The sequence below is a fragment of the Stegostoma tigrinum genome, chromosome 2 (assembly GCF_030684315.1).
Source record: "Stegostoma tigrinum isolate sSteTig4 chromosome 2, sSteTig4.hap1, whole genome shotgun sequence".
Taxonomy (NCBI): domain Eukaryota; kingdom Metazoa; phylum Chordata; class Chondrichthyes; order Orectolobiformes; family Stegostomatidae; genus Stegostoma; species Stegostoma tigrinum.
The window spans coordinates 160,060,540-160,073,469 of record NC_081355.1 but is presented as its reverse complement, the minus strand read 5'-3'; the positions used below and the strand labels follow the sequence as shown (position 1 = coordinate 160,073,469).

The window sequence follows — 12,930 nt, the reverse complement described above, 5'->3', positions numbered from 1 at the left end:
TAATATCAATATGGCCCAGAATATTACTGCAGCCCTCCCTAATCTTGCCTCCATCCATGTCCTTCTCCTGGATGAATACCAATGTGAGGCACTCATTAAGGACCCTACCCACTTCCTCTGGCTCCACATAAATTCCCTCCTCTGTCCTGGAGTGGACTTTCCCAATCCCCAGTTACCCTCTTGCTCCTAATATACCTCTAAAATGCCTTGGGATTCTCCTTAATCTGACTCACCTGCTTTAGGCCTCCTAATTATTGTTTGAGTTCTTTCCTGTTTTCTTGGTACTCAACTTGTCTGATTCTAGTTTCCTAAACCTTACACGTTATTCCTTTACAATACGGTGCAGAGCTGGATGCACCCAGCAGGCCAGGCAGCATCAGAGGAGCAGGAAAGCTGACGTTTTGGGTCGGGACCCTTCTTCAGAAAGCTATTTGACTAAACTTTCAATATCTCTTTTCATCCAGGCATCCTGAATCCTGTCATCCTTATCTTTCATCCTCACAGGAACACGCTAAACCCTGATTCCGTGTTTCTGGACCCTCTCCACCCAGTGCAACACTTCTTGTTCTTCAGCCTTCTCATTTTTGCAGAGAAGAGAGCTCCTGGCTGTTCAGTCTTTTGATGGTTATAACCTTTCTGTTGTGTTGACATTCTTGTAAAAGCTGTTTGCGCATTTTCCTGTGCAGCTGTATCCTGGTGATGGTGTAAAGGGACAAGTTGAACACAGGAAGTGTAGTCTAAGGAAGGTTCTCAAAGTTATGGCTGAGTAGTGAGAAAAGCTACTTTACTTTATCCCTCAAGCATGTTTCACAGTTTGATCAGATCATATCTCATCTACACATGGTCACTTCCATCGAGAAGGACAAGGGCAGCAGATACATGGGAACACCACCCCCTTCAAGTTCCTCTCTAAGCCACTCACCATCCTGACTTGGAAATATATCGCAGTCCCTTCACTGTCACTGGGTCAGAATCGTGGAACTCCCTCCCTTAGGGCAATGTGGGTCACCCTACAGCGGATAGACTGCAGCGGCTCAAGAAGGCAGCTGCAAATGGACAATAAATGCTGGGCCAATGTTTTGGGAATGAATAAAAATAATGGTATTGACATTCCAGTTGACCGACAGTGTTTGGACAGAGAGCAGCAGACTTTTATTCTCCTCCCTGGCCCATATTTTAAGGTTTTTGTTTTCATTCTGATGTGGAATCTTGGCGTCGATGGTTGCATCTGTGAATGTTCCTTTGTCCCTCGTCCTGCCTCCTGGCTTTGACTGTGAGCCAGTCCCTGTCACAGCTCCTAACCACTGTGTTTGGTGTGCTGTTTGACTACAGAGGGCATCACTGCCAAGCCTGGCGCACATGCATTAAGTCACTGGGTAGTAACTAAGAGCTCTACCTGAAGATTGGTATCCATCCTCCTCCATCACTCTTGGGAAGAGCCCCTGCACCCCCCCCCCCCCGCCCAACACCCACATCAAAGACACGGGTGGGGTCTGTAGTGTTGGGGTGGGGAAGGCTATCACTTGGAATACAGACCAGACATTGTGAGCCAGCTGGGTGTTTAATCATCCATTACAGTACAAATTGAGTATTCAGACTCTGGTGTAATTCCCTTATTCCTGGAGATAGTAATTTGGAGCAGTTTGTAAAGTGCTATCAGTGTTTTGTCAGCCAGGCTGGGAGATGAGGGGTGCTGTCAGCTGTAGTTGGATACATATGAACGCTCCAGGATGAAGTATTTCTGTGGGGAGTGCCGGAGAGTGATGAGGACGTGCTGAACGGGATAGTTGTCAATGGCAGAGGGGAAGGGGTTGAGGTTGACCTTCGGCACGGCGAGTTTGATGAATCGGCCGATGTCAAAAGTCAGAGGTCCCGAGATGATGGGCGGTAGGTGGAGCTCTGGGGGAAAAGCAGAAGATTACAATTCAGCTCATGATGCAGGCAGAGGAAGCTTAGACACTAAGGCAGAAACTGTGTTCACTGGCAGACTGTCAGTGAGTGAGAAATTCCCAGAGACGCTGCTTGGTACACGTTCCCTGGGAGGGAAGGATGCACTGACTGGGCATCATTGCTCTCCTGAGAATGTCCCCAGTTCAAAGTGGGATTCTGTCTGTGGACAGATCCACAGGGAATTTTTATCCCAGTGGAGTTGAGGGAGGGTTAAACCCTACATAGCCGGAGTTCTCCACCTGAGGTTTCTCCACACTCAGATACAGGGCTGCTGTTGTATTTCCTGGGGAGAAAATGGGTTGTGAGACCCTTGGAGGAAGCAGGACCTTGAGCGTGTTCATCTCAAACAGGAACAACAAGGACTGTTTGAGTTCAACACCCATTCTCAGAATAATTATTCCTCAGTTTTAAAGTAGCGGCCAAAGTGTGGCAGCTAACTGGATAGAGCCAGCACCAGCAGATGGGGCTCACTGGTTCTGTGACCAAGTGAAATGAAGAATATCACCTGAATGTACTACTAAATGCTGCAGTAATGCTTCTCCCTGTATTCAAACTGGGGCAGCTCCCCACCTGTATGTCCACATCTACCTGAGAGAGGTGGTTAATGATACAATGGTTATTATGGACAAAGTACAGGAGAGGACTGAATGGTCACATCTAACAAAGAGTTTCCTCTGTTTTGCCATCCAGTAACAGTTTGGTGATCTCTGTCCGTCAATTCCCATTTTCCATCATTAATGATTTGCTGTCAGCTATCAACTGTACCAATCATCACTTACTTTCAAGTTGCTTTCCAGTCACAGTGGTCTCCCCAAGTCTCAATAGAGCTCGTTCCCTACAAATGAGGACAAACCACAGGTTTAGTGGAGAGTCAGACAGAGGCTAACGCCTGGCTCCGATCAGTCTTATCGGTAAATCCACGAACCCTCAGCAAGAATGAGGCAGATAGTAGGAGCAGCTTTATTGACATCTTCAAACAATAGAGCGCAGTCTTTCACACTGAGGGAGCGGGCACTGTCAGAGGGTCAGTGCTGAGGGAATGGGGACTGTCGGAGGGTCAGTGCTGAGGAGGGGGAACTGTTGGAGGGTCAGTGCTGAGGGAGCGGGCACTGTCGGAGGGTCAGCGCTGAGGGAGCGCCGCACTGTCGGAGGGTCACTGCTGAAGGAGCGGGCACTGTCGGAGGGTCACTGCTGAGGGAGCACCACACTGTCGGAGGGTCAGTGCTGAGTGAGTGCCGCACTGTCGGAGGGTCAGTGCTCAGGGAGTGGGCACTGTCGGAGGGTCAGTGCTGAGGGAGCGCCGCACTGTCGGAGGGTCAGTGCTTGAGGGAGTGGGCACTGTCGGAGGGTCAGTGCTGAGTGAGTGCCACACTGTCGGAGGGTCAGTGCTGAGGGAGCGGGCACTGTTGGAGGGTCAGTGCTCAGGGAGTGGGCACTGTCGGAGGGTCAGTGCTGAGGGAGCGCCGCACTGTCGGAGGGTCAGTGCTTGAGGGAGTGGGCACTGTCGGAGGGTCAGTGCTGAGTGAGTGCCACACTGTCGGAGGGTCAGTGCTGAGGGAGCGGGCACTGTCGGAGGGTCAGTGCTGAGGGAGCGGGCACTGTCGGAGGGTCAGTGCTGAGGGAGCGGGCACTGTCGGAGGGTCAGTGCTGAGGGAGCGGGCACTGTCGGAGGGTCAGTGCTGAGGGAGCGGGCACTGTCGGAGGGTCAGCGCCCAGAGAGTGCTGCAATATTATAATCGAACAGCGTATCTCTTTGGCGGTTCACAATGACCAAAGTACTGACTGTACCCAACTAGCCCACACTCGTACAAGCTGTGACACAGTGCTGTTCGTCAGATTTGAATTTGCAATTGGATAATTTTTTTTCTGGTAATTTGGGTGAGGAATGTTGGTCTACCCAGTGATGCTCACTGCTCTGGAATGAATTGATTTTACTGCTGGACATCAGCGCCCTGTCAGAGGATTGGTCTTGGTGTAGCTAGGAATGTTGAAATAAAAGAACAAAGAAAATTACAGCACAGGGACAGGCCCTTTGGCCCTCCAAGCCTGCGCCGATCCAGATCCTCTATCTAAACCTGTCGCCTATTTTCCAAGGATCTGTATCCCTCTGCTTCCTGCCCGTTCATGTATCTGTCTAGATACATCTTAAATGATGCTATCGTGCCCGACTCTACCACCCCCACTGGCAACGCGTTCCAGGCACCCACCACCCTCTGCATAAAGAGCTTTCCACACTTATCTTCCCTCTCACCTTGAACTCATGACCCCCTAGTAATTGAGTCCCACACTCTGGGGGAAAAAGCTTCTTGCTATCCACCCTGTCTATACCCCTCATGATTTTGTAGACCTCAATCAGGTCGCCCCTCAACCTCCATGTTTCTAATGTAAGTTAGAAGAGCGCTAGTACCACTGGGCTGAGAAACCAAGTTAACACTGGGCACGTGGGTACAGAGTGACCAAAGACCCAGAGGCTAACAGCACATGGACTGCAACAGTTCAAGAAGACACAAGGAAGAGGTATTAGAAATCCTTCAGAGGGTGAAGATAGATAAGTCCCCTGGGCCGGATGGGATTTATCCTAGGATCCTTTGGGAATCCAGGGAGGAGATTACCGAGCCTTTGGCATTGATCTTTAACTCATCATTGTCTACAGGAATAGTGCCAGATGACTGGAGGATAGCAAATGTGGTTCCCCTGTTCAAGAAGGGGAGTAGAGACAACCCTGGTAATTATAGACCAGTGAGCCTTACCTCAGTTGTTGGTAAAGTGTTTGAAAAGGTTATAAGGGATAGGATTTATAATCATCTAGAAAAGAATAAATTGATTAGGGATCGTTAGCACAGTTTTGTGAAGGGAAGGTCGTGCCTCACAAACCTTATTGAGTTCTTTGAGAGGTGACCAAACAGGTAGATGAGAGTAAACCGGTTGATGTGGTGTATATGGATTTCAGCAAGGCATTCGATAAGGTTCCCCACAATAGGCTATTGTACAAAATGCGGAGGAATGGGATTGTGGGAGATATAGCAGTTTGGATCAGAAATTGGCTTGCTGAAAGAAGACAGAGGGTGGTAGTTGATGGGAAATGTTCATCCTGGAGACCAGTTACTAGTGGTGTACCGCAAGTGTCAGTGTTGGGTCCGCTGCTGTTTGTCATTTTTATAAATGACCTGGATGAGGGTGTAGAAGGATGGGTTAGTAAATTTGCAGACGACACTAAGGTCGGTGGAGTTGTGGATAGTGACGAAGGATGCTGTAGGTTGCAGAGAGACATAGATAAGTTGCAGAGCTGGGCTGAGAGGTGGCAAATGGAGTTTAATGCAGACAAGTGTGAAGTGATGCACTTTGGTAGGAGTAACCAGAAGGCAAAGTACAGGGCTAATGGTAAGATTCTTGGTAGTGTAGATGAGCAGAGAGATCTTGGTGTCCATGTACACAGATCCTTGAAAGTTGCCACCCAGGTTGACAGGGCTGTTAAGAAGGCATACAGTGTTTTAGCTTTTATTAATAGAGGGATCGAGTTCCGGAACCAAGAGGTTATGGTGAAGCTGTACAAAACTCTGGTGCGGCTGCACTTGGAGTATTGCGTACAGTTCTGGTCACCGCATTATTAAGAAGGATGTGGAAGCTTTGGAAAGGGTGCAGAGGAGATTTACTCGGATGTTGCCTGGTATGGAGGGAAGGTCTTACGAGGAAAGGCTGAGGGACTTGAGGCTGTTTTCATTAGAGAGAAGAAGGTTGAGAGGTGACTTAATTGCAACATATAAAATAATCAGAGGGTTAGATAGGGTGGATAGGGAGAGCCTTTTTCCTAGGATGGTGATGGCGAGCACGAGGGGACATAGCTTTAAATTGAGGGGTGAAAGATATAGGACAGATGTCAGAGGTAGTTTCTTTACTCGGAGAGTAGTAAGGGTATGGAACGCTTTGCCTGCAACGTTAGTAGATTCACCAACTTTAGGCACATTTAAGTCATCATTGGATAAGCATATGGACGTACATGGAATAGTGTAGGTTAGATGGGCTTGAGATCGGTATGACGGGTCGGCACAGCATCGAGGGCCAAAGGGCCTGTACTGTGCTGTAATTTTCTATGTATGTAAAAAAGACACCTCACCACAGTTAGGGACAGGCAATAAATACTGGCCAAGCCAATGACAACCATGTCTCATGAATGAAATTTTGAGATTTCTGTCAGCTGGTGTAACTTACAAATCTATTAGTAAATAATTGACTGTTGCAAAAACCCATCCTTTAGAAAGGGAAATCTGCCATCCTCACCCCCAGACCCACACCAGTGTGTTTGACTGTTAACTGCCATCTGCATTGGTCCTTGCAAGACTCTCAGTTCGAGGAGCAATTATGGATAGACATTAACAGCCCCACCAGCAATACCCACATCCCAGAGAAAAATATAGAAAGCAGAATTTCCATGACACAGACCTGTTGCGATCTATGGGATTATTCCCCTCATGGGCCACACCCGGGGCCTGTCCTTGTGGCCTACGCTGATTCAGAGCCACTGAGTCTGGATTGTTACACTGTCCCTCATTCCCCCCCACCCCAAGCCCCTCACTTACTGACCTCTGGATCTTTGGCAGGAAGAGCACAGTGTTCTTCATCATCTCCCTGTCTCTCTGGGATTTTGCAGCTTTCTCATTTTCAGTTGCCGTCATCGCCTTGAGTTTCTGCTGGAGTTGGAGTTCACAGAAATAATTTACTGCCTCGATGGGGTGAAGCTGTTCCAGTGATCCCGGCTGGACACCCTCTGGGATCCTTATCATGGTTGTTTGATCGGGATCCACTTTCTTTAACTATCATTGGGAAGATTGTTTCAAAAACAGTTAATAAAGAATATTTTTCTTTCTACCGTCAATCCTTTCCAAAAATACTTCCCTCAACTCCAGCAGCAGCTATAGTACAGGGTCTGAGCCACATTGTCCTCTTCCCAACTCCAACTTTGTTTTAGTTCTTTTCTGAGAAGTGGGCACCTCTGACAAAATGAACTCCAAACCCAGCTGCTAATCCCTATCTGAACCCCAATCCCAGCCATTAAACCCCATCCGAACCCAAATCCCAGCTGTTAGACCCCATCTGAACCTGAACCCAGCCACCAACCCCAATCTGAACCCCAAATCCAACCACTATTCCGCATCTGAACTCCAAACCCAGCCACTAATTCCCATCTGGACCCCAAACACAAGTTAAACCCCATCTGAACCCCAAACCCAACAACAAATGCCCATCTGAGCCCCAAACCCAGTTTCAAATCCTCATCTAAACCCAAACCCAGCTGCTATTCCCCATCTGAACCCCAAACCCAGCCATTAATCCCCATCTGGACCCCAAACACAGCAGTTAAACCCCAAAGCCAACAACAAATCCCCATCTGAACCCCAAACCCAGCTATTAATTCCCATCTGCACCCCAAGTCCAGCATCTAACCTGCAAAGCCGTACTCACCAGCTCTCAGACCCTGCATAACCCCACCCCCAAAACCTGTCTCAGTTCTGTGATCTCCATATGAACCCCAATCCTTACCATCACATGAACCAAAGTAGCTATCCCTCAATTCCACAGTCACCAAATGAACCCTGTAATGTGCCCCAAAAACCATATTGGGACTCCTCCAGTCCCCACCAAATGCTTCAATCCTCAATCCCCAAAAACATTGAATCCCAATGTCCTCACCCTAATCTGAACATCCTACTCCGATCCTAGACCCAATCCCAATCTCTACAGGATTGGGGGGGTTGAGTGGGGGTTAAAACTGACCACTTGACTGCCAAACCCCAGGGGTTATTGAGTCCAAGACACAGCCTGCTCTGTTCCCCATACTAACCAAAGCTGCAGGGATCTCAGAGGGGGGCGGATTTCGTGGAGCTGGTATAGTCCCTCTCAATGTCTTCCCCTTCTTCAGTGACTTCAAGGCTGTTTGAACATGCTCCTGAGGAAGGAAGGAGAAGATTAATAACCACGTCATTCAGCATTTTAAGACAGTAGGAGCATTCAGCATGTCGTGTCTGCTCTGCCACTCAATGAGACCATGGCTGATCTGGTCATCCTCAACTCCATTTTGCTGCCTTTTACCCAGAACCCTCGCTTCCCTTCCTGATTTCAACTCCATCTCTCAGCCTTGAATATACTTAAAGATGCTTACAGCCTTAACAGCCTTCCGTGATAAAGAATTCCACAGATTCACTCCCTTTCAGATAAGATTCCTCCTCATCTCTGTGTTAAATGGGTAATCCTTACTCTGAGGTGATGCCCTCTGGCCCTAGACTCTCCCAACAAGGGGAAGCGGGCTCTCCATATCTACCCTGTGAAGGGCCCTGAGAATCCCGTGTGTCAATAAAGTCTCATTCTTTTAAACTCCTGTGAGTACAGACAGGCTCAGCCTATTCAAAAACTAAAACAGAAATTGCTGGAAAAGCTCAGCTGATCTGGGAGCGTCCGTGAAGAGAAATCAGAGTTAACGTTTCAGGTCTGGTGACCCTTCCTCAGAATACAACCTACTCAATGTTTCCCTACACTTGATCAGCCAAGTGAACCTTCTTTGAACTGCCTTCAGTGCTGGTCTATCTTTCCTCAGGTAAATGGCCTTAAACTATGGGGAAGGAAGAGCCTGGATAATTTCAGGCTGGTCCAACTGACCAGAGTGACGGTCAAGTTATCTGAAGACATTCTAAGGGTCAAGTCGAGCCATTGTGTAGAAAGACACAGATCGATTACTGTCAGTCAATGTGGATGAATTTCAGGAAACCAGAGCTGGCTGGTTTCAGTAAGTTTGAACAAAATGCTCTTAATCTGGTGACTACGAGAGGGGGGTTAGGGTAACAGCAAGTTTTGTGGCGCAGCAGACAGTGAACCTGTCTCTGAGCTAAAAGCTCCAATATCCCAGGGCTTGGTGAAGGTTTGTTTATCGTGTGGACAGACAGGGTGATGATGGCAGGCAGTGAGAGGTCTCCTGGTCAACCAACCTTCAGTGAAACTTCAGGGTATAGCCACAAACAGGGAGACAGTTTCCGGGATTCTGATATAAATGATTGTTCTGTCTGCATCATGTGTCGAAACACCGACTAAGTCCAACAAATCAAGTCAATGTGTGTTTAGGTCAATTATTGAGAGGTTAATGGAGTGAAAGTGAAAAGTGGACTGGGATACAGGGGTAGCTGTTTACTGCTCACGCTGAAGGCAAGTGGCAAATTAAATTCAACCCTGAGAAGTGAGGGTTGATGTATTTGGCTAGGTCAAATGAGACAAAGCATTATAGAGTGAATGGGAGGAGATGGAGAAGTGTAGAGGATGTGAGGGACCTTGAGGTTAATGTCTACAAATCCCTGAAGGTAGCAGGAGAGTATAATAAAGTGGTTTATCAACTACATTCTTTTATTAACACAGGCCTAGACTGTAAGAGCAGGGGGCTGCACATAACAGGAAAGATGTGGAAGTGTTGGAAAAGGTGCAGGGCAGAATTACCAGGATGTTGCCTGAAATGGAGGGAAGGTCTTATTAGGAAAGGTTGAGAGAGCTAGGGCTTTTCTCTTTAGAATGACAAAGGATGAGAGGTGACTTGACAGAGGTGTTCAAAATGATCAGAGGTCTCGATAGAGTGGACAGCCAGAGACCTTTTCCTAGGGTGGAGGTGGCTATTACGAGGGGATGAGGTTTTAAAGTGAGTGGAGGTAGATATCAGGGAGATGTCAGGGGTAGGTTCTTTACTCAGAGAGTGGTCGGGGTGTGGAATGCATTGCCGGAGAGGGTCGTGGAGTCGGCCTCATTAGGGGCATTTAAGCGGCTATTAAAAGGCATATGGCTGATAGTATAACGTAGAACATAGAACATAGAAAAGTACAGCACAGTACAGGCCCTTCAGCCCATGATGTTGTGCCGTGGAATAATCCTAATCCAAAAATAAAATAACCTAACCTACATTGCCCTCAATTCACTGCTGTCCATGTGCATGTCCAGTCACTTAAATGTCACTAATGACTCCACTTCCACGACTACCACTGGCAAACTATTCCATGCGCTCACAACTCTCTGGTAGGGGTGGAGGTTAAATAGATCTTAGGATTAGGGTAAAAGTGGGCCGAAGGGCCTGTACTGTGCTGCACTGTTCTACGTTCTATGTACAAAATGGGAGTAGGCCATTCTGCTCCTTGAGCTTACTCTCCCAGAACTCTGTCAGGACTGAACAAAATACTAGTCGGACCACAGTTAAAGCACTGTATACAGTGCAGGTCACTCATGTGATCACACAAGAGGATACAAGGGAGACCAAGAACACGGGACTGAGGAGCAGGAGGAAGGCATTCTGCCTCTTCACCAAATCTGATCCCCTCCTAAACCTTCGACTCCCTTGTCTTTTGAAACACTATTTAACGCAGCCTTGAGTAAAGTCAATGACTCAGTCCCTGGGAAAGTGAAGGTTGGGCAGGAATCCCATGGAGTTTAGAAGGAGACACAATTTAGTTAAAACATAAGATCTTGAGGAGACTGGATGGAATAAGGGAATCTAAAATTTGGGAAATGTCTTAAAAGGAGGAGCTATTATTTTTAAACTGAGACAAGAGTAGACCTCCTCTCTTTCCTCAGTCTGTGGACTCCTATCCTGTAGATAGTAGTGGGGCTCCAGATCAGCTGTGATCATATTGACTGGCAGAGTTGGCTCAAAGGACTGAATGGCCTACTCCTGGTAAATACATTTCAGAAATGGCACACTTCCCATAACTCAGTCAAGCCTGTCTCACAATAATGTAACAATCAACTGCCAAATCAATGACCAAATCAACTGCCAAATCAATGACCAAATCAATGACTAAATCAATGACTGAATCAATGACCAAATCAATGACTGAATCAATGACCTAATCAATGACCTACTGTCAACCAATTGATAATTAACAGCCTCCCCAACCTGTTACCTTGAACTTCCGAGTCCATTTCTTCAGCCAGGCACTGCTTAAATGCTGGAGGTTTTGTTTGTTTGAGGTAACAGCCTCATCAAAGGCAATCCATGAATTCATCTCCGTCTCAAAGAAATTGTGAGGATCAAGCAGTCCGATGTCAACAAGGAGAAGCATAATGTTATTCCTGGGAAAGAAAACAAGGGAGGGCGAGAGAACAGTGACTGGTGACCCTAGCCCTTCTATAAACTCAACATTGGGTCATGGACATGTGTCTGGACTAATTAACCCAGAGGCCCAGGCTAATGCTCAGGGTGGGAGGACAGGTTCAAATCTCACCATGTTAAGATTTATTTAATGAAGTGTGGGAATGAAAGCTAGTCTTCATTCTGGTAGCTCTCGTCAATCGTTATAAAAACCCATCTGGTCCATTAATGTCCTTCAGGGAAGGAAACTGCCATCCTTACCTGGCCTGATATACATGTGACTCCAGACCCACAGCAATGTGGCAGGAGGGTGTGAGGTAAAGGGGCTTGGTTGAGGAGATTAGAGCATAGAACAGTACAACACGGTACAGGCCCTTTGGTCCACAATGTTGTGCCAAACTTTTAGCCTAACCCTAAGGTCTATCTGACCTCCACCCCTACCTTATATTATCATCCATATGCCTATCTAATAGATGCTTAAATGCCCCTAATGAGGGCGACTTCAATACCCTCTCCGCAAATGCATTCCATAAATTGAGATTGCCTGAGGGATCAGATGCTTCAGATGGAAATGCTTGTTTTTGGAAGTTTGTGGAAATGCTGAAGGAGGATAATTTGTTGTGTACGGTGTGGATAGTGATGGCGGGGCGGGGGGATCTGTTCAGGAAGGGGTGAGGAGTGGAAGAACAGGGACTGGGGTAGATAGAGCTCAGGGGCTCATCATTGCAAACGGAAGGGAATGCTTGATTGAGAGCAGCCCAGTGGAAAGTCACATCATCAGGAGAGTTTGGGAAAATGGAATGGAACCTGTGGAGGAAGCAACCAATAAGGATGGATAGACAATGATGCCTGTGGAAGTTGGTGGGTTTATAATGAAATGGAAACAGAGACGTTGAGCAAGGCAAGGGGAGTATTGAGATGGACCAGGTGAAGGCGAGTGAAGGGTGAAAATTGGGAACATTGCCAATAATTTCACTTCTAGATGGGAACAGGAGGTGGTGAGAATATACTCATCAAGATATTAGAACAAGAGGTGACAGGTTGTGGGATGGGGTGCTGGAACAAGGCTGGGGCTCATGTGGGTACACCTTTTATTTGGTGAGAGTGAGTAGTGTTGAAAGGGAGATTGTTCAAAATGAGGATGATGACTATCTGATTGACAAGGGTGCTAGTGGAGCTCTTTTTCTATTCATTTGTGGGATGTGAGTGTCACTGGCTGGGCCCAGCATTTACTGCCCATTCCTAGTTGCTCCTTAAGAAGGTGGGGGTGAACTGCCTTCTTGAGCTGCTGCAGTCTACTCGCTGTGGATTGACTCACAATGCCCTGAGGGAGGGAGTTCCAGGATTTTGACCCAGTGACACTGAAGGAACGGTGATATATTTCCAAGTCAGGATGGTGAGGGGTTTGGAGGGGAGCTTGCAGGGGGTGGTGTTCCCATGTATCTGCTGCCCTTGTCCTTCTGGATGGAAGTGGTCGTGGGTTTGGAAGGTGCTGCCTGAGGGTCTTTGGTGAATTTCTGCTGTGCATCTTGTAGATAGTACCTATTGCTGCTACTGAGTGTCGATGGTGGAGGGAGTGGGATGTTTGTGGATGTGGTGCCAATCAAGCAGCTGCTTTGTCCTGGATGGTGTCGGGCTTCTTGAGTGTTTTTGGGGCTGCCCCCATCCAGGCAAGTGGGGAGTATTCCATCACACTCCTGCCTTGTGCCTTGTAGATGGTGGGACAGGCTTTGGGGATCAGGAGGTGAGTTACTCGCTGCTGGATTCCCAGCTTCTGGCCTGCTGTTGTAACCACTGTTTATGTGGTGAGTCCAGTTTAGTTTCTGCTCAATGTTAATACCCAGGATATTGATAGTGGGGGATTCAGT

At 47.6% G+C, this 12,930-nt stretch overlaps 1 protein-coding gene across 1 annotated transcript in view; it reads right to left on the bottom strand.

Annotated features, from left to right (window-relative positions):
- Positions 1–1,624: 1,624 nt before the first annotated feature.
- The window catches only part of wdr97 (WD repeat domain 97), a 178,941-nt gene continuing 167,635 nt past the window's right edge, over positions 1,625–12,930 (bottom strand). Inside the window, exons 20-24 of the mRNA XM_059641159.1 lie at positions 10,875–11,043; positions 7,790–7,894; positions 6,532–6,761; positions 2,730–2,785; positions 1,625–1,899 (exon numbers count right to left, since the gene is read on the bottom strand). Coding sequence (XP_059497142.1) covers positions 1,697–1,899; positions 2,730–2,785; positions 6,532–6,761; positions 7,790–7,894; positions 10,875–11,043 — 763 coding nt within the window. The 3' untranslated portion in view covers positions 1,625–1,696. The remainder of the gene's footprint in view (positions 1,900–2,729; positions 2,786–6,531; positions 6,762–7,789; positions 7,895–10,874; positions 11,044–12,930) is intronic.